The following is a 24,325-nucleotide window of genomic DNA, read 5'->3' on the forward strand; positions in this document are numbered from 1 at the left end:
ATAAATTCAAATTCTTAAACCAGGCAAAGGTGACCCCTGTTGGCCATGCAATTGAATAAAAAAATTAAGCTTAAACATATTCGTGGGAACACAAGTTACACAAGATGTTATGCTGAAATTCCAGTTTGTGAAATATTACTATCCCATTCAAATTCATTCCACAAAAAAATAATAGCTGTCTTTCTCAACAATCATCAAAAACAGATGTGTGGTTTTGGAAATGCAGACTAGTGTTGTAAAACATATCATGTGTGATGTATAATGCTGCCTGTGTTATGAGGATGTCAGATATTCTGAGAAAGAATTGAGCTCAACCACCAGTTGAACTGCTGGATGTTCTCTTTGCAAATCAAGAAGAATAGACGCTGAACAAGAGGGGAAGGCTGCAAACCAAACACCATGTGACAAAATAGGATATTCAGACCACATAGCTCATTTTAACCTATAGCACTGGTTACTTATCACATCAAAGTCAGCTTTTAGATCTGTTTAGGCAGCGTCTGCAAAAGTTTGCTGAGAGAATAACTGAGAAAAGGCACCACTGTGGTTAAAAACCAGATACACTTTAAATAGGATACAAATCTAAGCCACAACTATGTCTGCATGGCTCAGCAAAATGTGTGTTTTCCCTAACTTATTATGCTTTAGTTAAATATAAAAAACTAGAATAAAGGCTGTTGGAAACTGTGTATCTTGCATGGGATTTGCAGCATTTGCAAAGCCGGAGAGTTCTTGGACCCCACAAGTTTAAGCAGCAGGTAGAGCTAGTCTGCATGGGGATTTGCAAACATGCATAAATGAAAAGGATGTAAAACTCATACACAGCATGAGGGCCAATCCCTCGTAGGTCTCTCTACTTCTTCTTTGTAGTCCAGACTACACAAATCTTTCATTTCAACTATTTGAATTCAACCGGCCCACTTTCATGACTGGATTTTGCATGCTAGCAATGCTATGTGTTGACAACCACAAACACATGTGGATGGTGGAATGTGCGAGCACTAAACGGAGCAGAAAAAAAGGGGTTTCTATCTTTCTGCCTATCTTGAGTTTGTGTTTCTCGTGCAATGACGAAATCTCATCCTGAATACACCCACTGTAGTCAGAACCATCCTGGAAGGTGGTTTTTTGACCAAGTCTGAAAAATGGATGTAGTCTAAGAACTATTGCTGGTGTGATCCCAGTGCAAGATGACATCTGGGGAGGGATTAATCATTGATTGGTGACAGGCTTCATTATTGTAACATTCAATAATTCAAGCTTGAGCAAAATTCTGCAGATCGGATTAAAACTTGTAGCCTGTAAGAAAATGTGAATTACATGATTAAATAGGTGCCTGGTGGTATGAAGAGTTTTCTAGCTTTCTTAAATTCTTTAATATTTAAGCACCCCCCCCCCCCCCCCATCTCTCTCTGTGTGTGTGTGTGTGTGTGTGTGTGTGTGTGTGTGTGTGTGTGTGTGAGAGAGAGAGAGAGAGAGAGAGAGAGAGAGAGAGACTTAAGGCAAAAGTGAAAGATTTGGATCAAAAGTGTTGTAGACCGGCGCCCTCTTCTTGAATATTAAAATCCTGAATATTAAAAAATACTTCTAAGAGAGTTTTCACACCTAGCCGTCAAGCTAAAGGCAGACAGTATAAAAGAATAAGCTAACTGGTTTTTTTTACATGTTTAAGGGATGTAAAATGTCGCAAATTTTATGAAATGTGCATGTGCTTTATGTAAAAGACGGAGGAGACAAAATACATTTTATTTAACTTACATGATAATGCGGAACTAAATTTCAATAGCGAACGTTTCTGGTCGGATGACAATTCCGTTGTACCGCGTTCTGTTTACAGAGCAACGTGGGTGACAACACTTACATGGCAGGATAGTGCATAAAAAAACTCACGTCAGTGGTAATTGTTGTTTGTATATAACAAAATGGGTAAAAAGCGGCGCAACGACGAGTCTGCTGAGTCAGACACTCCGCGGAAAAAAGAAACGATTCCGGAGTTCAATGGGACAGTTTTTAAAGCCATGCTGAAGGACCCGACCACAGCCATGAAGGGTGAGTGATAGTATGTACAAATCATCAGCTTGAAGTAATAATATTGTGTTATGCATTCAGTCAACTATGCATTGTTTTATCGGCATCCCGCCTTTGCCCCCCTCCTTTTTTCGTCTGCAGGACTGGAGAAGTTTATATTGACCGCTAAGAAGTTGCCACGGTCCGACCTGTACGATGTGGTTGAAGGTTATATTAAAATCTCCATGGAGTGTGCAGAGATCTTCAAATTGCTCGAAGGAGAAAAACACGTAGAGAGTGAGGTAAGCTTTAGTTTCTCAGCGGACGGCTCTGGCCCGGCTCACTCTTTCTGAGGTTTCTGAGTTAAACTCTGATCGTGTTTCTGTACAGATGATGCTGATTTTTGGGAGCCTGGAGGCGATCCTTCTAAGGACAGCCAGTGACCTCTCCCATTTCAACATGGTTGGCAATGCCATTGTGAAGAAGACCGTTTTCAGCTACATGAAACTCCTGCAGGGGTCTTTCCGTTCAGCAAACCACAGGTTGATTTGTGGATTTCAGTAGAGCACAATGACACTCAGTTTAAAACCATTCTGGCCTCAAAACCAATGTTGTTTCCCTTTGAACACAGGTTTATCCGCCAGTGTCTCGGTCTTCTGTGCGCCTTGGTCACCCAGGGTCCAGAAGCTGCCAGAGAGGTCTTAAGTCACCTTCACATTAACAAATTTCTGTCTGGATTGGCAAAGATGAAGGATAAGCAGGTGCGATGCAGTATTTGTCCACAGGGTTTATGATGTGCATCAGATTAGTCGTATTCTGTAGATAAATCTTTTCTGGATATTATAATTTTACAGGGTAGACCTGATGTCCACCAGGCTTTTATCCAGTTTGTGCTCTCTTTCGTGGTGTCTGGTGATAACGCAACAGTCGGACAAATATTAGAAATCAAAGGTAATATTTAGATATAAATTATAATTTATGCAGTGGACTGTCTGTGAGTAACATGTTCATTTGGTGTGTTAGAACTCCTGCCAGTGATCCTGAATACAGGTCTGAAGGAGGACCGGATGTCCACAGTCAACCTGATTTTGTCCACATTGAAAACTAAAGTAAGTACTAGTCCAGGACATTTGAGATCAGATCATGGATTTAGTAATAAGATGTATTCCTTTCTGTAGGTTGTTCTAAACAAAGCCATCAGTAAAACACAGAAAGTACGTTTCTTCACACCTGCTGTGTTGGCCAGCATCGCGTCGCTGTATAAATGGAATGGGATTGCAGATGCAACCGTGGATGATGACAGAGTAGGTCGCTTGTTGTTTTGCTGTTTTGTGTCAAAAGAAACAAAGATTGTGTCAGGTCAGTTTACTTTAACATGTCCAAGTAACGTTTTTATTTAATTACATGATATTTTTAAGATGTCGGAAAACACTGAGCTTTCTGGGATGACAGTCATCCGGGAACTCGCTCACAGTTTCCTTCTTGATCTGTGTTGCTCCCGTAAGCATGGTATCAGCTTTCATGATGTCAGCTTTGGCACAGCTGGCAGGTAAGTCATTAACATTCCAATTTCACATTGTCCTTTTCTGAGAACTTCTCATGTGGATCACTGGATTTTACTTCTTTGCAGGCCTGGTAACATTGTTTTGCTCCAGTTTTTGGTGGGGCTGAAACAGGCGACTGAGGATGAACTGGTGGCAGATCTGGTGGTGAATGTGCTGAAAGCTACCCCCGATATTTTGTCCAGATACTTCAAGGAGACTCAGTATGCATATGCTCCGCGCCTCAAAACTACTTGGCAAGACAATGTGAAGCTTCTTAAAAAGGTAACTGTTGGTGGTAAAAGTGTTAAAATAATATCTTATCAGTTTTTAGATGGTAATAGTCACCTTTACATTTCTATATCAGATCTACGAGGCCCAGCCAGAGATATCCACAGTCTTTCAAACTCAGGAGGTCATCCCTCTGCCTCGCTTGCTCTCCATGGTGATGGTGATATCTCTTCCTCCAGTCTGCAACAAGAGCTTCTTCACACAGGGCCTTATTGTAAGTGACTGAGCCTCATAAAATAAACTTATTACTGCAGTAAAGACTGAAAACTTTTTTTTTTACTTAAATGTGTCTTCTCTGATTTGACAGCTTGCCAATACAGGAGCACACCTTACAACCCTGTCGGTGGTCAATTTTATCTTGAAAAGAGCTAGTAAGAACATAGAGTATCTTTTGGATAAGTCTGTGTGGTGCAGCTCAGACCTATACACTGCTGAGATGATGGAGGATTTAGTGCAGCAGTACAGGGAGATGCTCGGCAAGGTAGGTTCAGGAAAGTGCCTTAATAAAAGCAAATGATCCACCTTTAAAGGCTCGAATCATTGTTCATGCTCTGTTCCAGATTTTGCCTGACATGACAAGCATAATTGAAAAGTGGCAGTCACTTAGCAAGAAGGAAAAAGCTGGCTCTGAAGAAAAAAAGGATAAAAGCGAAGGGGATGCTAAACTGACTAAATGCAAAGTGCCTGGTAGTAGCATTCACAGTACATGATTATTGTTTATTCCAAGTAATCCTATTTTTTTTTAAAAACCCAAAAGGATCTGAGTTGATTGTCTTGTGTGCTTTATTTTGAAACAGCTGAAGATACAGCTGAGGTCATTTTGCTGAAGGCTCTGATTCTTCAGGTCCTATGCCTTTACCAGAAAGTGGTGCCGCATCTGGTTAGCCAGTGCAAATTTGACTTCAGCAAGCTTTTAAAGGGTAATGTTTTTGGCATTATTAAGCTCCAACTTTTGCTTTTTTAAAGCTTATTTTTTCCAATAAATGGCTTTTGACACTGTTTTTTTTATCTGTCCAGGCATTGTGTCAGAGAAAGGAATAAAGGATGAAGTCCCCCCAGTTTTGCAGCACCACGTACTGCAGTTGGCCTTGGATCTTCCCGCAAGCAAATTCTCCTGGTTCCGTATGCAGGTAAGGAAGTTAAATTCTCTGATTTATTTTTATTTTTGGTTTAAAACACATCTATTCTAAATAGTTTTTCTGTGTTTACAGGGTGCTGCAGATAAAGATTCATCATCTGGAGAGAAATCTGTATTTTACCTGCTTCTCAAGATGTTTGTGAGCAGCAGCAGCAGCCACCTGAAAGCCTCCACACAGATGCTTGTTCTAAAAGTAAGGAGCATTTTGCCTTTTCCTCTGTGCTTCCAGTCTGCATTGTATGAGACATACTGTATATATTTAGATATTTGAATTAGTGCTTATTTATTCAAGATTGGTCCACTTAGGCAAACAAACTGTAAGCATGTTATATTTTTATATACGAGGGCATCATTCCTGGAGGGATTATATGTATGTTAGCAGATATTTATCTTTTGTAGGGTACAGTTCAATCCTCCATTGAACTTTTTTAAGTTAATGAAATCAGAGCAGCTTAAGCTAAAGTCTTTTAAGGATTTTATTTTAAGAGGTTTATATTCGTGTGGACAAATTTCCTCCTGCAGCACTGCTAAAGCAATTGGTGTCCTGTGTTGTATTTAGGTACTAAAGGACACTGGTGTGTTCGAGCACACCTGGACTGAGCTTGAGCTCTGGCTTGAACAGCTGGCCAGACTAGAGCCAAACCAGCAAGAAACTGTTATTCAGTTCTTGGAGCGGGTAAGTCTTCCAGTTTTTATTTCTTCCTACTTTTCTACATAACCGTCATATTGGAGGTTGGAAAAAATAAAGGTTTTAATCCTTATGCCTGATAATAAACTCTTAAAATCTGTCTCTTGCTCTAGGTGTTGGTTAAACTGGTGTGCAGCTCCTATGAATACACAGATAAAGTGGCCAGCCTGGTCCAGGAAGCAGGTTATCTGCAAGCGAATCTGAGTAGCCAGGAGGGTGACACAGCCAGTGTCCCAGTTTCTCACATAGATGGTCAGCATTTAAATGTGGAATCAACGCTGAATTCTTTAGGGCTCAAGTATGTCCGTGAATGTTTATGCTTTTTACTTTTTCATCTCAGATGTCATAGACATGCTCGATATCATTATGGAGGCCAGTGATGGTGAGTTGGAGGAGTTCGGCCCAGCTGTAAGTGAAGATCTCATCATGCAAACCTTCCCCTTCAGTGCCCTGGTACCCGCTGCCCTGGAGGCCCGAAACAAGCTGCCAGCAGATAGTGGTAAATGGTTTCTGCCTCACTTGTGACAAAGAGTGAAATCACAAATTTGCAAAAAAACTTTTAAAGCATGAAATTTGTTATGCAGTATAAGAAGTACAACTTTAAATATAGGGCCAGATTTACTAAACGGGACAAAATTGCATGTGAGTGCAATCACAGACACAGTCAGTTCATTTCAATATCAAGCTCGGAAAATAATACGTTTTCTCCGCATTAAATATCGCTGTAATTAGTACTAAACTGTGTGTCGCAAACTTTAGGAACTTAATTTGCTTGATTTAAATATTCTATTCCTGTATTTTGCACTTTGTGAAAGAATCTCCAACAAACACATTTGCAACAAAATCTCTGAGTTCCCATCTCTTGTAGTAATATTGGCAATCACTGCGCTCTCTTTGTAAATACATTGTGGGTTTTTGTTGTTGTTGTTTTTAATGCCAAAACCCAGTTTAGTGAATCTGGCCCATAGCCTGTAATTAATGTTTAAAAAGACATTTACCCATTCTGTTCATGGACACTTTGATTGAAAAGTAAATGTACTGTGATCTATGATGTTTGTAACCATCTGTCTTTGTGTCTCTTAGGGATGGTATATGAATACTTGGCTGCAGTGCTCTCAGATGTGCTGCACTGTCAGAGAGAGCCGCTCCCTCTCTGTCTGGCTCTGCTGCAGTATGATAAAGAGTTTGTCTCCTCTGAATGCTTTACCTCTCCTCATTCAGCCATTGTATGTTTTCATCAGTATTACTCCAAGTGGCTACCACAGCAGTGCCGTGAAGAATTGGTGGGTTTTTAGTGATACAACGAGATTGCCTAATCAGACATGGTTAGACATAGTACTTGGACTAATACTCTTGTTTATTTTGTTAGTTCCGGTCTTCTGAATGCCATGCAAAAGGATTATCAGATCAAACATCATACACTGCACTGATGAAAGCTGCCTACATCCAAGGTCCAGACACTTTGCTTAAGGATACCTTTAGGAAAAGTGCAGAAGAAGCTTTAGCTTCCCTTTCTCTGGCAGAGTTTCCAGTTGCAATCAAGCAGATATTACTCTACATCAGATCAACTGTGGAAAACTTTGGACTGGTAGGTGCGCAAAACAAGCCCCGTCCTCCTCACATTGTTGAATATGCAAACAGTGCATCATTTCCCTCTTCACAGTTCTCTAAAGACGTAGGAGCTTCCGTGTTGAGGACCTTCATGGAAATACTCGAAAAGATGGTGATCAAGCTCCAAGGCTTTCAGGAGGCAAAAAACTCTGAACTAGCTGTAGAGAAATGCCAAGAAGGACCAGACCTCTTTCTGGAACTTAACCAGTCCTCCACGGTTGAAGTTAATATTCAGCAGGTTAGAAAAATAATGCGTTTACTGTGTTTTTTCAGACTTTGCAATATTCTCCTTTTTTGGAGGGAAGGATTTTTTTTAATGAAACTCTCTCTCTTTAGATCCTTCTTTCAGCTCTTGGCTCCGTCTTCAAGCATCCATATCTGGAGCAGTGGTTTCTGGCTCTGGAGCTATCTGCCATGCCTCCTCACTCTCTAAACCCTGTCAGACTTAAGCACTTGTGTTCACTGATGACAGATAATATTCTGGTCCTCCTGAAGCTCTGTGCCCCTGTTCTTCAAGAACTAAATCATCTAGAGCTTCTGAGGAGCTACATGGGAGCTTTAGAAAGAGCTGCTCTTCAGGAATTGGTGGAGAAGGGCTCTAAACCGGCAAAGAAACACTCCAGAACTTTCCAGGGCCTCCTGTCTCTGCACAACTACATGGATTCCGGTAATTTGAGGGAAGTTGTCTCCAAGTTGCTTCTCCTCCCACACAACAGCCTCATCTCCCCCAGTAGCAGTAAGGGGGCAAATTTTGAGCTCAGCATTTACGGTCAGGCAGCTCTACAGATCCTCACAGAGTGTAAATATACGGCCTCCCAGGACCATGGCACATTTCTGACACAGGCACACCTCTTTGGTCTGGGCACCCTGCTGCTGTCCTGTTCCAAGCCTGCACTGGAGGCATTCTTGCTCCAGTTTCTATCCAGTGAGCCAAGCAGTGCAAAACTCCTCCACACAGATGTGCTGTTGCACTGTCTCCAAAGACCACTCTCAGACTCTCTGGCTATCAGCTCTCTCCTGCTGCAGAACTGCTCCACTCACCGGCTCCGGTTTGAGATGTGGTGTCTTGAACCTGAAAACATGGAGAAGCTTTCTGACCAATCGGAAGCCTTCCTTCCACTGATTAATATGTACTTACGTGTGGCAAGCAGAGAGGACCCAGCCAGACCCAAAGATGGTACGTACTGAAACAAATAATTGTTACTCTTTTATCTCGTATTGCTATATATACTAATTGAGGTATGCTTGGTTGCTGCTGTTTCATAGTGCAAAAAGACATTTTGAAAGCCTTGAAGCAAGGGTTACTCGCCAAGTTCTCCCAGTGTGTTCTGGGAAACCTGACAGAAGAGTCCGGAGCCCAGCTTACGGAAACTCTAGGCAGTTTGATAAAGCTCTCTGCAAACAGCAAGGACATCGGGGATTTGATCAACAGTCTTCCCAGTGCTCTTCAAAATGTGGACAGTTTTGAAAGGTGAAATTTATAGTCGCACTACAAAACTACAAAAAATAAATAAATGATCCTGTCAAAACTTACTTGATGAATATTCTTTGCTCTTTCAGATGGCAACTAGTAGATGTTATCAGTGACAAGCTGGCTGATTGCCCAGAAGAACAGGAAAAATGGAGGAAGTCTGTCGCCACTGCAGCTATCAAGTGTCTCATTGCCTCTTACAGTCACTCGAAAGATCAGGCTACTTCCCCATTAGAGCAGGAGCACAGCATCTTAAAAAGACTACAGCGAGTGCTAGTGGGTTTACTTCACGCATACATTTTGTAAGTTTTAAACTTTTTGCATTTCCTAACTTACTTTCTTTATACAGATATCCAAAGAAGACATCACTGCATCTGAGTGGAACAATTTTGTCAAAAATGGACTAAAGTAGGTTATCTATTTAAATCCATTTTGCTATTTAATGTTTCATAACTTTTGCTGAGTGACTGTAAAATATTCTTAAATCTTTCAGATATCGCTACAGAGATCACCACTTCCTGAACACTCTGAGCAGCCTGTTGGAAGTGATGTATTGTGGCACTGAGGTTCAAAAGGACCTGATACCTTTACCCACTCTTTACACAATGATCTCCAGCCATTCTCTGTTCCTGCCCACCATGCTGGACTCTGAAGAGGCTATCAGCTGCCAGATTAAAGGTACAATGCAATAAAGATTTTTTTTTTTTAAAGATTCCAAATCACAATTTAATCACAAAAACACACATTTGTTGTCAATTTAGAAGAGTTGGTATTCCTCCTACTCTGTCTGGTGAAGAAAAGCCCGAGTGTCTGCAACATCAATCATTTTGTTGTACTTTTGGGAGCATACGGAGCTACGCTGAGTACTTCAGGTAAAACAAGAAAACCTGTTTTCTTTTTTCTTTTTTTGCGTTTTTATTGTCTTATCCTCTTATATCTTCTTCTGTTTTGCAGATCAAAAATTGTTGCTGCTTCTTCAGGAATATGAAAGAAACCAAGTCAGCCTGCTGAAGTTCCAGTAGGTTGAATTCATCTTTTTATGTTCTAAATGCTAGAAGTGTGCTTGTTTAATACAAAAACTCAGTGTGAGTTTTCAACTGCAGGTCATTGTTGTGGGGCCCAACAGCAGTGGAGCACCACAAGACCAGTAAAAGCCTGGGAGCTTCTCTGTGGAAGCAGACCAGCTCAGATGACCTGTTGGCTCTCCTCAAACCTGACAAGATGTTGCAAACTATTGCACACTTTCCACAGCAGCGCAAAATCATCCCGCAGGTTAATGTTTAACATCATATTTACTTTTCAGATTTACACCGATCAGGCATAATATTATGACCACTGACTGATGAAGTGAATAAAACTTATTATGTTTTTATCATGCCGTATGTTAGTGGGTGGGATCAATGAGGGAATAAGTGAACATTTTGTCCTTAGAGTTGATTTGGTGGAAAGAGGAAAAATTGGCAGTTGAGGATTTTAGCAAGGGCCAAATTCTGATCCCTGGTCCCTGTTCTCCGTTCCAGCAGATAAACGTCTATAGGTCAAACTCCTGAAAAAGTTCATGCTGGTTCTGATAGAAAGGTATCAGAATGCCCAGTTTATCATAGATTGGTGTGTATTGGGCTGCACAGCTGCAGACCAGTCAAAGTGCCCACGTTGACCCTGCATGCTGTCGGGGGCACCAACAATGGGCACATGAGCATCACAACTGGACCTCGGATGGCTAGCTGCATCACTTACCTGGGGAACACCTAGCACCAGGATGCCTTATGGGGAAAAAAGCAAGCCACCGGAGGCAGCCTGATGCTTTGGGAAATCTGTAGCTGGGAAACCCTGGGTCCTGCCATCCATTTAGATGTTATTTTGGCACGTAGCACCTACCTAAGTATTGTTCCAGACCATGTACAGTTTTTCATGGAAAAAGGCCTCTTTCAGCAAGATAATGCACCACAAATGCTTTGGTTCAGGAGTAGTTTGAGGAGCACAACAACAAGATTGAAACTTGACTTGTCCTCTGAATTCTCCAGATCTCAATCCAGTCAAGCATCTGTAAGATGTGCTGGGCAAACTAGTCTGATTCATGGGGCCCCGCCTTGCAACTTACAGGGCTTAAATGATCTGTTGCTAACATGGACTCCACCAGATTCTTCAGGGGTCTGGTGGAGTCCATGCCCAGACGGGTCAGGGCTGCGCTGGCAGCAAAAGATAAGGTTATGCCTGATCAGCGTCAATTAGTGGTAAATGACACACTGCATTATATGTTTGTGTAATGTACATGTTCTTACCCTCTCTCAGGAAAGCACGGAGCCACTCTACAATAATAATAAAGTGAAAGACCTTGGGAATTTGTATGATCCGTGTTTTCTGTTGCCTCTGTTCAGCGCCATATTGCGGCCAGGTATCATATTTCACTGGTTGTCGTCACTCAGTATAATTAGTTTTAATTATCACTTCTTATATCTGTTGCGTATTTCCTCCTCTTTGACAGAATGTGTTATTGACTGCCTGAAGTTTGTATCCAGCCACGCTCTTGGAGTAACTGTAATGGCTCTGAGTAGCTATGATCCAAAGGTGAGGGCGGCAGCGTACCACGTGCTTAGCTGCTTCTACCAACATCTGGAGGGTGCTCAGTTCAGAGAAAAGAGACAGGTAAATATTAGAGACATCTTATGTGTGTGTGTGTGTGTGTGTGTAAATGTTGTGTGTTTGGAAACACTGACGGGCTTGTTTTTGTCTCACAGCTGCTCTACTTGATGGACATGGTAAAAAATGGAATTCAGCAACAGAATCAAAGACTCCCATTTGTCATGACCACTTACATCACCAAAGTGGCTCAGCAGATGCTCAAACCTGGTGTGTAACCCTGAAAACTTGAATATCTTTCTGCTGACATAACTCTTATTATTTACTAAGAGATGCTTTTTAGGTTGAAAGTAGGTTTTAGGCTAATCTATCCTGAATAAGAATCACAGTCATGGTTTGCACTTGTTTTTCTATCTACCGTTTCCTGTAATAACAAAAGAATCCTTGACCTTCACATGTTTGTTCGCTTTTCCCAGAGGACCACATGTACGTGGTGCTGAACAGATTTCTGCTATCCCACCAGAGTTTGGACTTCAGAAGAGTCCCTGAGTTTTTTAAGCTTTTCTACAGTTTTGACTTGGAGGTAAAGAAACTGGTGAAAACACTGTTTTTGTATTCTGGTGCCGTCTGGTGTTAAACATGATTGGTGACGCTTCCTTGAACTTAAATGACTATCCAAATAAACTCCTCTTGGATGAGCAACCTTTATCGGTTTGTTTGCTTAGCTCAGGCCTTTTTTTAGACTGTTATCCGTTTTTGTGAAGGGTTGAAAGACGTGGGAGTCGTGACTGTTTGTGTTTTCTTTCTTTCTGCAGCACAAGGTGGAACGTGAGTGGATTCTAAGCGTGCTGGAGCAAGGGATGAAAGATGGACACTGCTATGACCTGTGCAACCAGCAAGGCATCTTTCAGATCCTTTTAGGCTTCAGCAGCAGCCCTCTGTGTGATGAACACTTCCAGGTACACGCTTGTCTGTCTGTAGTTGTCACCATTTTTTCTAGTTGAGTTTTGAAGAAACCTTCAAGTTCAAGTTCAAGGTTCTTTATTTGTCACATGCATAGTTATACAAGTATAACACACAGTGAAATGTAGCCTGACACGCTCCTCGACATGTGCAAAAATTGGGGGGGGGGGTGTAGAGGAAGAACATTATATATATATATATATATATATATATATATATATATATATATATATATATATATATATATACACAGACATATAGTATATACACTGGGTGAATGTGCAGTAGTAGCAGCAAGCAGGTTCATTTTAGATCAAGACAATATGTCCTAAAAAAGTTAAATCTAAAGGAAGATTGAGCCTTTCAAACTTTTGTATTACTATTGGGTGATATATTGACATTTTCAGACCAACCAGGGCCTTTATGGTTTGTTTTGTCTCACTAATCTCTCTCCTGACAGCATTTTTGTATATGTGACTGTTCAAGGTTTGGCATGACAGCGAGCTTGTCTTTCTTGCTGATTTATGTGAATATGCTCTCACTGATATAGTTTCCTCCAAGGGCTTAGATTTGTGTCAAAATATTTACCATGCTATCAATTTCTTTCTAAGCAAGACTTGATGTCTGTGTTCTTAAATTCAACCCCTACAGCAACCAGTTTCACACGTGTATAATATGATTCTACGTAGAATAAGATTAGGATTTGCTGGTTAATTGGTTCTTGGTTGAAAACCATTTCAGACGACTCATGGTACACTCAAATGTTTCCACATTACCACGTCGTTCAAACAGTAATTTATCCATCTGTTTGCCCACTATGTTCTAGATGTCAAACATCCTGTGTCTTTAGGACATGTGCTTTCTCCTTGAATCTATTTCATAGTTACTTCTGTAATAGAAGGTTTATGGATGTACTAAAGTAGGACATGTACAGGGTTGGTGTGATAGAGGAGGATGCTAAGAATATGGTGAGATCGGGGGCAAATGAGCTGCTGTGATTTCAGTCATTTCTAGCAAACTTAAAATCTGACCCCTTTGCTGCCAGCTTTGGGGGAGTTCACTATTCAGGTGGATCTCTGGGGCCAACTTAATGCAGTTGCTTTTGCCTCTCTGCACACCCAGGAACTTATTTTGTGTGATGAGAAGGAAAGAAAACATCATGCTGTACCCGGTGGATTCAGGAAACTGTTGTTTTTGGGGCTCGAAAAGATTAGAAAATTAGTTTGCATGCAGAACAAAAGTTATTATAGTTAACTACAGCTAAACATAAAATGTAAAACTGGAAATGAAAACAAACTAGAAAAAATTTGCATTTCCTGCGAAAATGCTGTGTGGATGCCTTAACGTTGAAGACGTCGGCTTAAAAAAGCTGAAAAAGCAAAAAACAGTGCCCTGAGCAGGATTCGAACCTGGCCCTCCTGGTCTAAGGGCAGCTATTTAGCTCACTGAGCCAAAGTCCTACTCACAAAGAGGTGGAGAGATTGACAATTGTGCTGAAATGAGCAGAAGCTGCTGAGAATTGTGCTGATAAGAGGTGGAAAGGCTGAAAATGTTTCAGAAGAGGTGAATAAGCAGAATTTGGGCAGAAAAGAGGTGAAAACTCTGAAAATTTTGCTGAAAAGAGTTCAATCAGCAGAATTTCTTCTGAAAAGAGTTCAATCAGAAGAATTTTGCTGAAAAGAGTTTTTTTCTGAAAACAGCAGAAAAAACTGAAAATGTTGCTGAAAAGAGTTGAATGAGCAGAATTTGTGCTGAAAAGAGTTCAATGAGCAGAATTCTGCTGAAAAGAGGTTTTTGCTGAAAACAGCTGAAAAAGCTGGTATTTGAGCTGAAAAGTGGTGAAAAAAACGAAAATTGTGTTGAAAAGGGGTGAAAAAGCTTACATTTGTGTTGAAAAGAGTTAACAAAGTTTAACTGTTGACTGAAAGAAGTGTTGCCATAAGCGGGATTTGAACCCAGGTCTCCCAGTCTGAGAACGGACGCTTATCTCACTGAGCTAAAACACAGCTCATTCCAGCATGCAAAATCAGTGAGGCCATTGATAATGTGTTCCATTCATTTCAATGGTCAAAAGTCATAACAAACATCAGCAGAAATAGCAGAATATTTTAAAGTTTAAACATAGTATTTCTGCTAAAACTTAGTATTTATACTAAATAATATTTTTTTCCTGCCAAATCATAGCATTTGTGCTGGAACACAGAATATTCTGCCAAATCCTACAATTTGTGCTAAAACATTATTTATGATTTAGCAGAAACACTGGGACTTGGTAGAAATACTATGATTTACATGAAATACTTTGACTTAGCAGAAGTACTACAATCTAGGAAAAAATTACTACAGCATAGCAGAAATTCTATCATTGAGCAGAATTACTAGGATTTAGAAGAAATACTAAGATTTGGCACAAACACTGATGTGGCTCAAGAACCTTTATTGTGCAGTTATACTATGATTTGGAAGAAATACTATGCTTTGGCACAAATACTATGATTTGGAAGAAATACTATGTTTTAGCACAAATACTATGATTTGGCTCAATACTATGATTTACCAGTAATACTATGTTTTGGTACAAATACTACACTTTGTCACAAATACTATAATTGAGTACAAGTACTATAAGTTTACAGAAATACTATGATTTAGCAGAAATGCAGTGTTTTTGCAGAAACACTGTAATTTCGCTTAAATAGTATGAAATAGCAGTAATACTATGATTTGGCAGAAATACTACTTTTTAGCACAAATACTATTGTACAGAATGGTGTACGTCAGTTTAATGCTGGGTGGTGCTGCAATAGTAACTATCCTCGGTCAGAAGGAGAGGCTGACATCCAGGGATTAGATTACCACAGGTGGAGTTTATTGGCGGTCAGACGGATGGTACAGGGAGGTATGGCATACAGTAGGAGGATGTGGAGAGGTGATATGGTGTGGTTTCTATGATTAAGAACAGGGTATGCATTACAACATGCATACAGATTAAAGATTAAGAAAACTGGCAACAAATTCCTCCACTACAAATCAGTCTGAAACCACTTCTTACAGGGTTCACGTTTACTAAGGCACTACCCAAAAGGTGCCACAAGAGGGCACTCCAAAGCAAGAGATGACCTATTTACACTGTAAACAGCCCCTACTTAGCCACTACATAATACAGTGATATTACAGTATACAAATTCACACAAATACTATGATTTGGCAGAAATACTATGACTGAGTAGTAATACTATAACATAACAGATTTCCTAAAAAAACTATGAAATTGCAGTAATTCTATGACTTGGCAGAGATACTACGTTTTAGCACAAATACTATAATAACGCAGAAATACTATGACTTAGTAGTAATACTATAACATAACAGTTCAATGTTCTTGCACAAATACCACAATATGGCAGAAATACTATGTTTTAGCACAAATACTGTGATTTGGTATAAATACTACGATTTGGCACACATACTATATTCCACAGATACACTATAACATAACAGATATTCTACGACTTAGTAGTAATACTATAACATAACAGAATTATTAATTGGGCACAAATACCACGATTTGGCAAAAATACTATGATTGGGTACAAATACTATGATTTGGCAATAATACTGCATTTTAACACAACTACTGAGATTTGATTGAAATACTATGATTTAGAAGAAATACTATTACTCCATACAAATACGATGCTTTGGGACAAATACTATGTTTTGGTTCCAATACTATGATGTGCAACAAATACTATGATTTGGCACAAGTACTACGATTTAGTACAAATACTATGATTTGGCAGAAATACTATGCCTTAGTAGTAATACTATAACATAAGAGATATACTATGTTTTTGCACAAATACCATGATTTGGCACAAATGCTATGATTTAGCAGAAATACTATGATTGGGTACAAATACTATGATTTGGCAATAATACTGCGTTTTAACAACAACTACTGAGATTTGATTGAAATACTATGATTTAGAAGAAATACTATGACTCCATACAAATACGATGCTTTGGCACAAATACTATGATTTGGCACAAGTACTATCATTTAGTAGAAATACTATGATTGGGCAGAAGTACTATGTTTCAGTACAAATACTATGATTTGGCAGGAATACTCTGATTTAGCAGAAATACTATGTTTTAACATAAATACTTTGGCAGAAATTCCTGCTAAAAAGGACTATTTCTGCTTTTTAGCAGAAATACTGTAATTTGGCATAAATACTATAATTTAGTACAAATACTATGATTGGGCAGAAGTACTATGTTTCAGTACAAATACTATGATTTGGCAGGAATACTGTGATTTAGCAGAAATACCAGCACGGTGGCACAGTGGTTATCACTGTTGCCGCACAGCAAGAAGGTCCTGAGTTCAATTCCAACATCGGTGTGGAGTTTGCATGTTCTCCCCGTGTTTGCGTGGGTTCTCTCCGGGTACTCCGGCTTCCTCCCACCGTCCAAAGACATGCAGCTTGAGGGGATAGGTTAATTGGAAAATCCAAATTGCCACTAGGTGTGAATGTGTGAGTGAATGTGAGCACGAATGGTTGTCTGTCCCTCTGTGTTGGCCCTGCGACAGACTGGCGACCTGTCCAGGGTGTACCCCGCCTCTCGCCCTATGACAGCTGGGATAGGCTCCAGCGCCCCCCGCGACCCTGAAAAGGATAAGCGGAAGCGAATGGATGGATGGATGGACTATGTTTTAACATAAACACTTTGGCAGAAATTCCTGCTAAAAAGGACTATTTCTGCTTTTTAGCAGAAATACTGTAATTTGGCATAAATACTATAATTTGGGATAAATACTATGATTTGGCACATATAATATATTCAGCACATATATTATAAAATAACAGAAAAATTATGATTTGGCCTCAAAACAATGATTTTGCACAAATACCATGATTTTGCAAAAATACTATGAATTAGCAGAAATACTATGAATTAGCAGAAGTACTAAGATGTAGCAGAAGTACTTTGCTTTAGCAGAAATACTATGATTGAGGAGTAATACTTAAACATAGGAGAAATATTGATACACAGACACACATACACAGAGAGTAAAGGGAACAGGAGCTGTGGAGAGTCTGGGCTTGGTATATGTAGGTCAGTTAAATTAGCTGCACCTGCTGTAGTCAGCCCTTACACACACAGACACAGAGAGAGGTGTGAGTTTTCTTCAGTGTATTTCTGACATTCAGGATTCCCCTCGAACAAATGGCCATAATTTCCTAACCGTAGAGGCTAGAACGGTCATTCAGGCATCGTTTTATTCAGAAGAGATGGGGAAATCTTCAGGTCTTCATAATTCAGAGATAAAATATAAATTGTTAAAGATATATGACTTGTAATACACTGTAACTGAGTAGAGGCGAAGCAAAAACTGCCTTGACTTGCTCTCAAACAACCTTTGGTAACTCTAAATCTATATGGAGCATCAAAATCATTCTTTCACCGTAAGAAACAGCAGGCTTTGGTGAACAGTCATGGAAATTTTCAGGGCTCTGTGGAAATCCATTAAAAAGATATGATGAGAGAAAAAAGTGCCTCATTTCCAGAATTTGAAATCTGATGAAATCTGAGAGAGGGACAAATTTCCACCCCTCAATCAAGTCTACCTCATCTCAGAACGGTAATAGGTGAGAAAATAATTCTTGAATTGTGAGCATCAGGAGTGTCTGAAGATATACAGGGACAAGCCTTATGTCTTAACTTTGCTTCGTTAAGGAGATATGACAATTTGAAAATGCCTCTCATTACAGAAATCCAGCGGTGATTTTGAACAAACTCTCCATTGAGTTTATATGGAGAGTTTTCACACTTTGTGTTACTCTGAGGAGATTTGCAAAATATCTATGAGTCCCACAACAATGATAGTGACATTTTCTGAAAGCCAGCAAAAATACCTACGTTTTGATGTATAATTTGTGCGGCTTGAGTGGAAATTGAGCGAGTAGCAAGAAGTTGTTTGGACATGAAGAGAAAATTCAAACAGTTTCACTGTCCCCTCTGAGTTAATTGCATAGCAACCATAGCAACGCATGTATTTTCTGAAAAATCACAATTTTGCAACTGAAGACTTAAAGAGAGATAAGATGAAAACGGTAGAAGATCTGAAAAAGCTGAATCACACAGGAATAGCCCAATCATTTGAGAACGTTTTAAAGTTTGAATGGAGTTTCTAGGTGAAAGTATGAGGCAGTAGTTAAGTTTCAAAGACAAGAAAGTTTTAGCAGAATTGTGGAAGTTTCCCATTCATTTCAATGGGACAAATTAAAGGAAAAAAGTGTAATATTTTAAAAAGTATAATAGTAATAAACACCAAAAGTCATAGCCGGCATTAGCAGAAAGAGCAGAACAGTTTAGAGTTTGAACGGTGAAAATAGCACAAAAATTGTGGAAGTAGATCCACGGCGAAAAGTGTACGGAAACACCCGGAATAATAAAGAATAAAGAGAAACAGGAACTCAATAGTGTGGATGCCTATTAAGGCATCCACACAATTATAGTTTACTAAAGTAAAAATAAAAACCAGATTATTTAAAAAACAAAAACTACTGAAATAATCTTTTTGAACTTGAAATGTTTGAAACTAAAATAAAAATATAGAAGAAATATCCTTAGTTTTAGTATTAATGTTAGTTTGGCACAATTTGTTATTTACTTAATATAATTAAGTTGTCTCATGAGCCCTCGATCAATTTTTGTGACTATGGATGTGAAAAAGTTGTTTTTATTGTAATAGCCATACTAAATGCTACCGTTAGCATATAACTGCTGTGATATTAATAAAGAAAAGGACTTAAACTAACGCTGAAACTGATACAATTGATAAAAATTAAAGTAAAACTAAACATTTTCAAATAATAAAAATACTAGCGGTTACCAGTGCTGCCCCTCAGCCTCCTAGTAGATGCACCTATTGTATGAATATGAAAATCCTAGGTGACTTTCTTCTTGAGTTAACGCATTCACAGAATTTTTAGAAAACTTGACCTCTGAATTTGAGGTCGAGGTCACTGAGATTTGAACTCATACTTCACCTCATTCTCAAGTTATCGCATTCACACTTATTCGTCCCGGGTGAGGTGACGACAATACCCCATCAGCATTTGACGTCTGAGGACTGAAAACTAACCTGAAACAAGCAAACCCACTCTGGAAACCTATTGAAGCTAAAATGAATTTAAAAAAAATTTAAAACAAGATAAAAACTCACTAGAAAATAGAAAAACTATAACAACTCTGTGCAGAATGGACTACACATTACTCAGCTATTACTGCGTATAATGAAAAACACCAATAATAAGATAGTTATTCATTACACTAGTAGGTTATAGAGCCAAATCCTTCACATAATGAAGAAAGAGATCAGAAAGTACCACCGTAAAGTTCTGAAAACGAACACATTTTTGAGGATAAGGTGCGTGATTCTCTGAAATGTACACAAACAGGAAAAATAAGAATATCACGTACATGTATTTCTCACTTTTTAGGCACAGATCATCAGGGTGTTGTGTCAGGCTGCTCGTGTGACCAAAGCGGCGCATAACCTCACCAAGACCTCTGGGCTCCTAACCTGGATAATGCAAATAGTTGAAAAAAGGTGAGCCTTAAATTAAGGTTTGCTGTTAAATTTTGGTTCTTTATTTTGATATTTAAATTTTTATTTTGATATTTTAATGATGATTTTCATCAGTTACATATTTGTTACATATGTCTGTTTTTAATTGACAGGAATCTGGATTGGCAGCTGCTGTGCGCCATCATCGATCTGTTTCATGTGCTGTGGTTTACGGCCCTCGGGCAGAAGGAGAAGCAGGTGGATGAAGCAAAGACCTCCTTATCTGCTGAGGAGAAACCTCAGAGCTTTGTGAAATGTCTTCCTCCGCCACTCATCAGTGAATTCTTATGTGTGGCGTCAACTATCACGAGACATCTCGGGTAACGTGTCTCATCCATCATTCAGGGCTGTTAGAAAGTCCACACCTCGGGCACTTTACCCAAAACTTTTATTCACACGTGCAGTGATGAAACCTAAGATGTCCAGTAAATGTTAACTGTCTTTTGATGAAAGATGTCATTGTTTCATCTCCTTCTGACAGGTTGGGTTTGAAGGCTGCTCAGCTCAGCTTGTTTCTACAGACTCTTTGCTCTGTGCTGAAGCATCGTGCGACTGCTCTCCATGTAAGCAAACAGGCAGACCGGCTCACGCTCCAGCCACAGCCTCTGTCCTGCACCGAAGCCCTCGCTCTGCTTCACTGCTGGGCCTCCTCGTCCCACAATACAGAACTTCTTACCCAAATACAAGCCTTGTCAGAAAAGCACAAAGTGAAGGAGGTGATGGGTGAGTGCTTTTAACAAATTCTAACATACAGAGAATCTTGTACAGTTGCCACGGTAGTCTTTGATGGACACCCTCCAAGCCCATAATGGAAAAGGAGATACTGATCATTTTTCAACCCTAAACAAGCCTTATTTAAACAGCTAATTAAAAAAACTACCAGTTGAAACTTAACAGCATGAACATGATAAACATATATGAGGTGTTTGAATGAAACTAACTGGTATAAAAATGTGGTATGACCCACTTTGTACCCATGTTTGCAGTTGTGATTAAGATACTTTGTAATATCTTTACTTTGTGTAGCTTTGATAACTACTTGCTATCTCTAAATAGTAGATACTTCATATTTGATATTTATATGGTTTTATGAATGTGCCTGATTTGCAGCCAAACTCAGAAACTTGGCCTTAGAGTTAAAAGTAAATGCAAAGGAACGGCTGACGAAAGAACAGCAATAAAAATCAGGCTTAACAAGTGTCATGTTTATAAAGAAGTGGAAAATTTAGAGTTTTGTTATTTTGCATTGTCACATTGTATATCGTTTTGTCCATATTCCTCTTTAGGGATGAGAAAGGATAAGGCCCGAGTTAAGAGCTCCCTTTATGTGCGAAAAGAAAAGTTGGCAGAAGACACAGAGACCGAAAATGAAGATAAGAGTCTTCTGACAGAGTGTAAACTTTACCTCACCAATATCTTTGTTCACTGGGAGCCTGCTTTCCAACTCTGTGAACCCCAGCCAGCTCTGCCAACAGACAAGCTGGATCCCAGCTGGCTGGCCAGGATTACTGCGCACCTGGTTACAAAGTGGTCCCTGAGGTGCTTGGTGGAGGACGCGTATGATGAAAACAGGGCAAAAGAATTCTTGCTCTGGCTTGAAAAGGCTGTGATCAAACACACAAAAATTGTGGATGTTGTACTGCTTGATCTTGGCTTGAAAGCGGACCTCCTTCGGCTCTACCATCAGGCCTTTGAAGCTCACTGTCACTCCAGCATTTCAGCAAGAGCAGAAACCTTACAGCTTTTCACCAAGATTATGATCTCCTTGCTAGAGATCCAAGGCAACCTTCCAGAGCTGCATCAGGCAGTTGTCTCTGCTTGCATCCCAGAGGCCACACATGATCAGACTAGACTTGGTAAGAGCCTGCTACTTTTTCCAAGCCCTCATTCTGAAATTGTAACTGATGAGTTATCTCAGTTAAACAAGTGGGATGTAGTGTTAACATATATAGTATGAAAGGATTTAAAATTGAGATTATTGTCCCGGTCCCTAGATGTCACAATGCTGCTGCTGCTGCTGCAGGAAAGTTACATTAACAAACATAATTACTTACAAAAGATGGAAGCCCTGGCAAAAGCATACTGCTTTTACACTTTTGGTAATTACCAGAATCGTTTATTTTGTCATTTTTAATCTGCCAGTATGCAAAATATCTTTAACTGAAATGATATTTTTAGGACTTAAATACAATTATTGTTATTAGCCATGGCTTTTCAAAATTACTGGTTTATAAAAGGGAAGGAACAATAGTAAAGCACATTTTTATATTTTTATTAAGATGATAAATTAGAGTTGCTTACTTGCATTCCAGAAGAGAAAAAATAGTTTTACTGGTTAAATGATTAATTTCTGACTCCTCAGAGAAGCTCAAATGTGGGAATAAAAATGTTTGAAATTCCTCACTCATGCTCAAAACGGTGAAATGTTGAGAACTCGCTGAAAAGGAAAAGGAAAAAGTTTGCACTTCGTGGTGCTGCATGGTCTTTGAGACAAACAGGGAAATACAGAAATTATTGTCACAGTGAGGTCGAGCATGCCCTGAAGTCAACTGCTGAACTGGTATTCACGAAAAGGCCCAGAGGAAGAAAATGAAGCAGAAAATGAAAACTTACAGAAGTGGATGTGAATCAACTTAAGATTTTAAGTACTAGAGACAGAAGGAAACCAGTGTTGATCTTCAAGTAGAGATAAATGCTTCTAGATCAGTCTGAGAAGGTCTCCACAATTACCTCCACAATTTATTCAGACAACTGAATAAAGAAGACTTAAAAGGAAGAGTAGCTGCTGGTATAAAGACATTATTGGGGCCTGTAAACATCCAGAAACATCTCGGATTTGCCAAAGAACACAGATGGTAGACTGTAGATAACTGGAAAGAGGTACTTTGGAGAGACGAATCTAAGTTTAAACTCTTGCACAGAAACTGTTTGGCTCATATACCAACAGGACAATGACCCCAAGCATACTTGAAAGCTGTGCAGAAACTATTTGACTAAGAAAAAGGAATTCAGACTGATGGTCTGATCATGTCAAAGTCCAGACTTGAATCCTTCAGAGATAGTTTGCACAAACAAAGAGAACAGCTGGAAACTATTAATTTAGTAACAAAAGAGATTGCAATGCCAGCAAGAATGACAACTCCTGTTAGGATCAAAGGATTTTGCCTAATAAATGGCATAATATTTAGTTTTAAACACGTTTTAGAGATTTCTTAAATATTCTTTTCTTTTTTTTGACAGGTGGTCTAAGAAATGGTTGAATATTCTATATTTGGTGTTTTTTAACAAAATGAAGTTATGAATTCAACTGTATATTCTCTACATTGATTAGATACTCTGTATTTGCCACATTTGTCAAAGCATGAACTAAAAAAAGAAAGCCTACAGTAATAATATATATTGTCAAACATATTTTAATCGTGATGTAGAATCCATCGTACGTAAAAATATACATTTAAATATAGAAGAAAATAGTAAATACATGTTTACATTTTCTTTTTCAGTATCTTTAAAGTCCCAAAGTGACAATAAGTTTTAATAGGTTGTTTTGTAAATGAGTTTGATGTCTTGTTTTCTTGTTTCCAGAAGCAGGGTTGTCTCTGCTGTCACTGTACATCCATGAGGTGTGGAGTGGAGCCACATCGGCTGATCTCTTCCTGTCTCATGTCAGTTTGGTGACCGGAGCCAAGTGCAAGAAAGTGAAATCATCCCAAAAGAAAGTAGACATAAGAGCCATCTGTAATGACATCATCACCATGAAGAGTTGAATATATAAATTATATGTGAACACTTAATGTGTTCTTTAAAATAGACCAAATGAGACGTCACATACTTCTGTTCAGCTGCATTTATTTCCTGTAAATAGACTTAAAATATTTTGTAAACTTTTGTAAAACCGTCTTGTCATAAAATGTTGATTTACAAATCTGTTGTCAATTTGAACGTTATTTTAAACTCATTAACCTCAAGTGTGCCTGCAAGTGTGTGTGTGTGTGTGTGTGTGTCTTCAATCACCGTTTTTTATTTTGAAATTTGCTGCTTTATTATTCATTTTCAGTCCAGTCCTTGTACCTGATATTTTTATAGGAATATCTTTTGTTAAGCCACCTAATTCTGACCTATGAATCATTCAAGTATAAAGAAAATTCACTTAATGATAAACTAGTGTTGTCTAAACATAACAAACAACTTGACAAAAGACTAATTTTAAATTGTATCTTTAAAAATAATTGGTACTTCTGGTTTTGTGCGTATTAATTGTCCTTATATTGGGAAGTCACAAAGAAGGAAGAGCATGTGGATGGAAGCATAACTTATGTTAAGCTATGCTTTGTTTGCAGGTGGAATTCTTGACATTGTTTCCTTTAGTATAAAACTAAGGACATATGTA

The 24,325-nt window shown here is 39.0% G+C and overlaps 1 protein-coding gene across 1 annotated transcript; it reads left to right on the forward strand.

Annotated features, from left to right (window-relative positions):
• The first annotated feature begins 1,810 nt into the window (after nt 1-1,810).
• Nucleotides 1,811-24,325, forward strand: urb1 (URB1 ribosome biogenesis homolog). Its single transcript, XM_085379377.1, has 39 exons — nt 1,811-2,049; nt 2,170-2,309; nt 2,398-2,549; nt 2,639-2,768; nt 2,862-2,958; nt 3,031-3,116; nt 3,186-3,311; nt 3,426-3,556; nt 3,638-3,833; nt 3,916-4,053; nt 4,147-4,320; nt 4,400-4,526; nt 4,637-4,759; nt 4,857-4,969; nt 5,051-5,170; nt 5,537-5,653; nt 5,779-5,917; nt 6,006-6,164; nt 6,749-6,948; nt 7,035-7,253; nt 7,329-7,514; nt 7,613-8,453; nt 8,543-8,747; nt 8,837-9,023; nt 9,097-9,155; nt 9,241-9,425; nt 9,509-9,619; nt 9,702-9,765; nt 9,851-10,019; nt 11,040-11,142; nt 11,233-11,393; nt 11,486-11,597; nt 11,804-11,910; nt 12,143-12,286; nt 19,808-19,917; nt 20,049-20,255; nt 20,417-20,658; nt 21,222-21,791; nt 23,521-24,325. Exons 1-39 carry the CDS (start codon nt 1,923-1,925, stop codon nt 23,700-23,702), a joined length of 6,759 nt encoding a protein of 2,252 aa, XP_085235503.1. The 5' UTR covers nt 1,811-1,922; the 3' UTR covers nt 23,703-24,325.

The sequence above is a fragment of the Rhamphochromis longiceps genome, linkage group LG14, assembly GCF_057381845.1.
Source record: "Rhamphochromis longiceps isolate RC_006_pf linkage group LG14, R_longiceps_female_GT1.1, whole genome shotgun sequence".
Classification (NCBI taxonomy): domain Eukaryota; kingdom Metazoa; phylum Chordata; class Actinopteri; order Cichliformes; family Cichlidae; genus Rhamphochromis; species Rhamphochromis longiceps.

Coding starts and splice junctions, on each gene's coding strand:
- urb1 (XM_085379377.1), top strand. CDS start 1,923: ATGGGTAAAAAGCGGCGCAACGACGAGTCTGCTGAGTCAGACACTCCG. Junction 4,527..4,636: donor GACTAAATGCAAAGTGCCTG/GTAGTAGCATTC, acceptor ATTTTGAAACAG/CTGAAGATACAGCTGAGGTC. Junction 4,760..4,856: donor CTTCAGCAAGCTTTTAAAGG/GTAATGTTTTTG, acceptor TTATCTGTCCAG/GCATTGTGTCAGAGAAAGGA.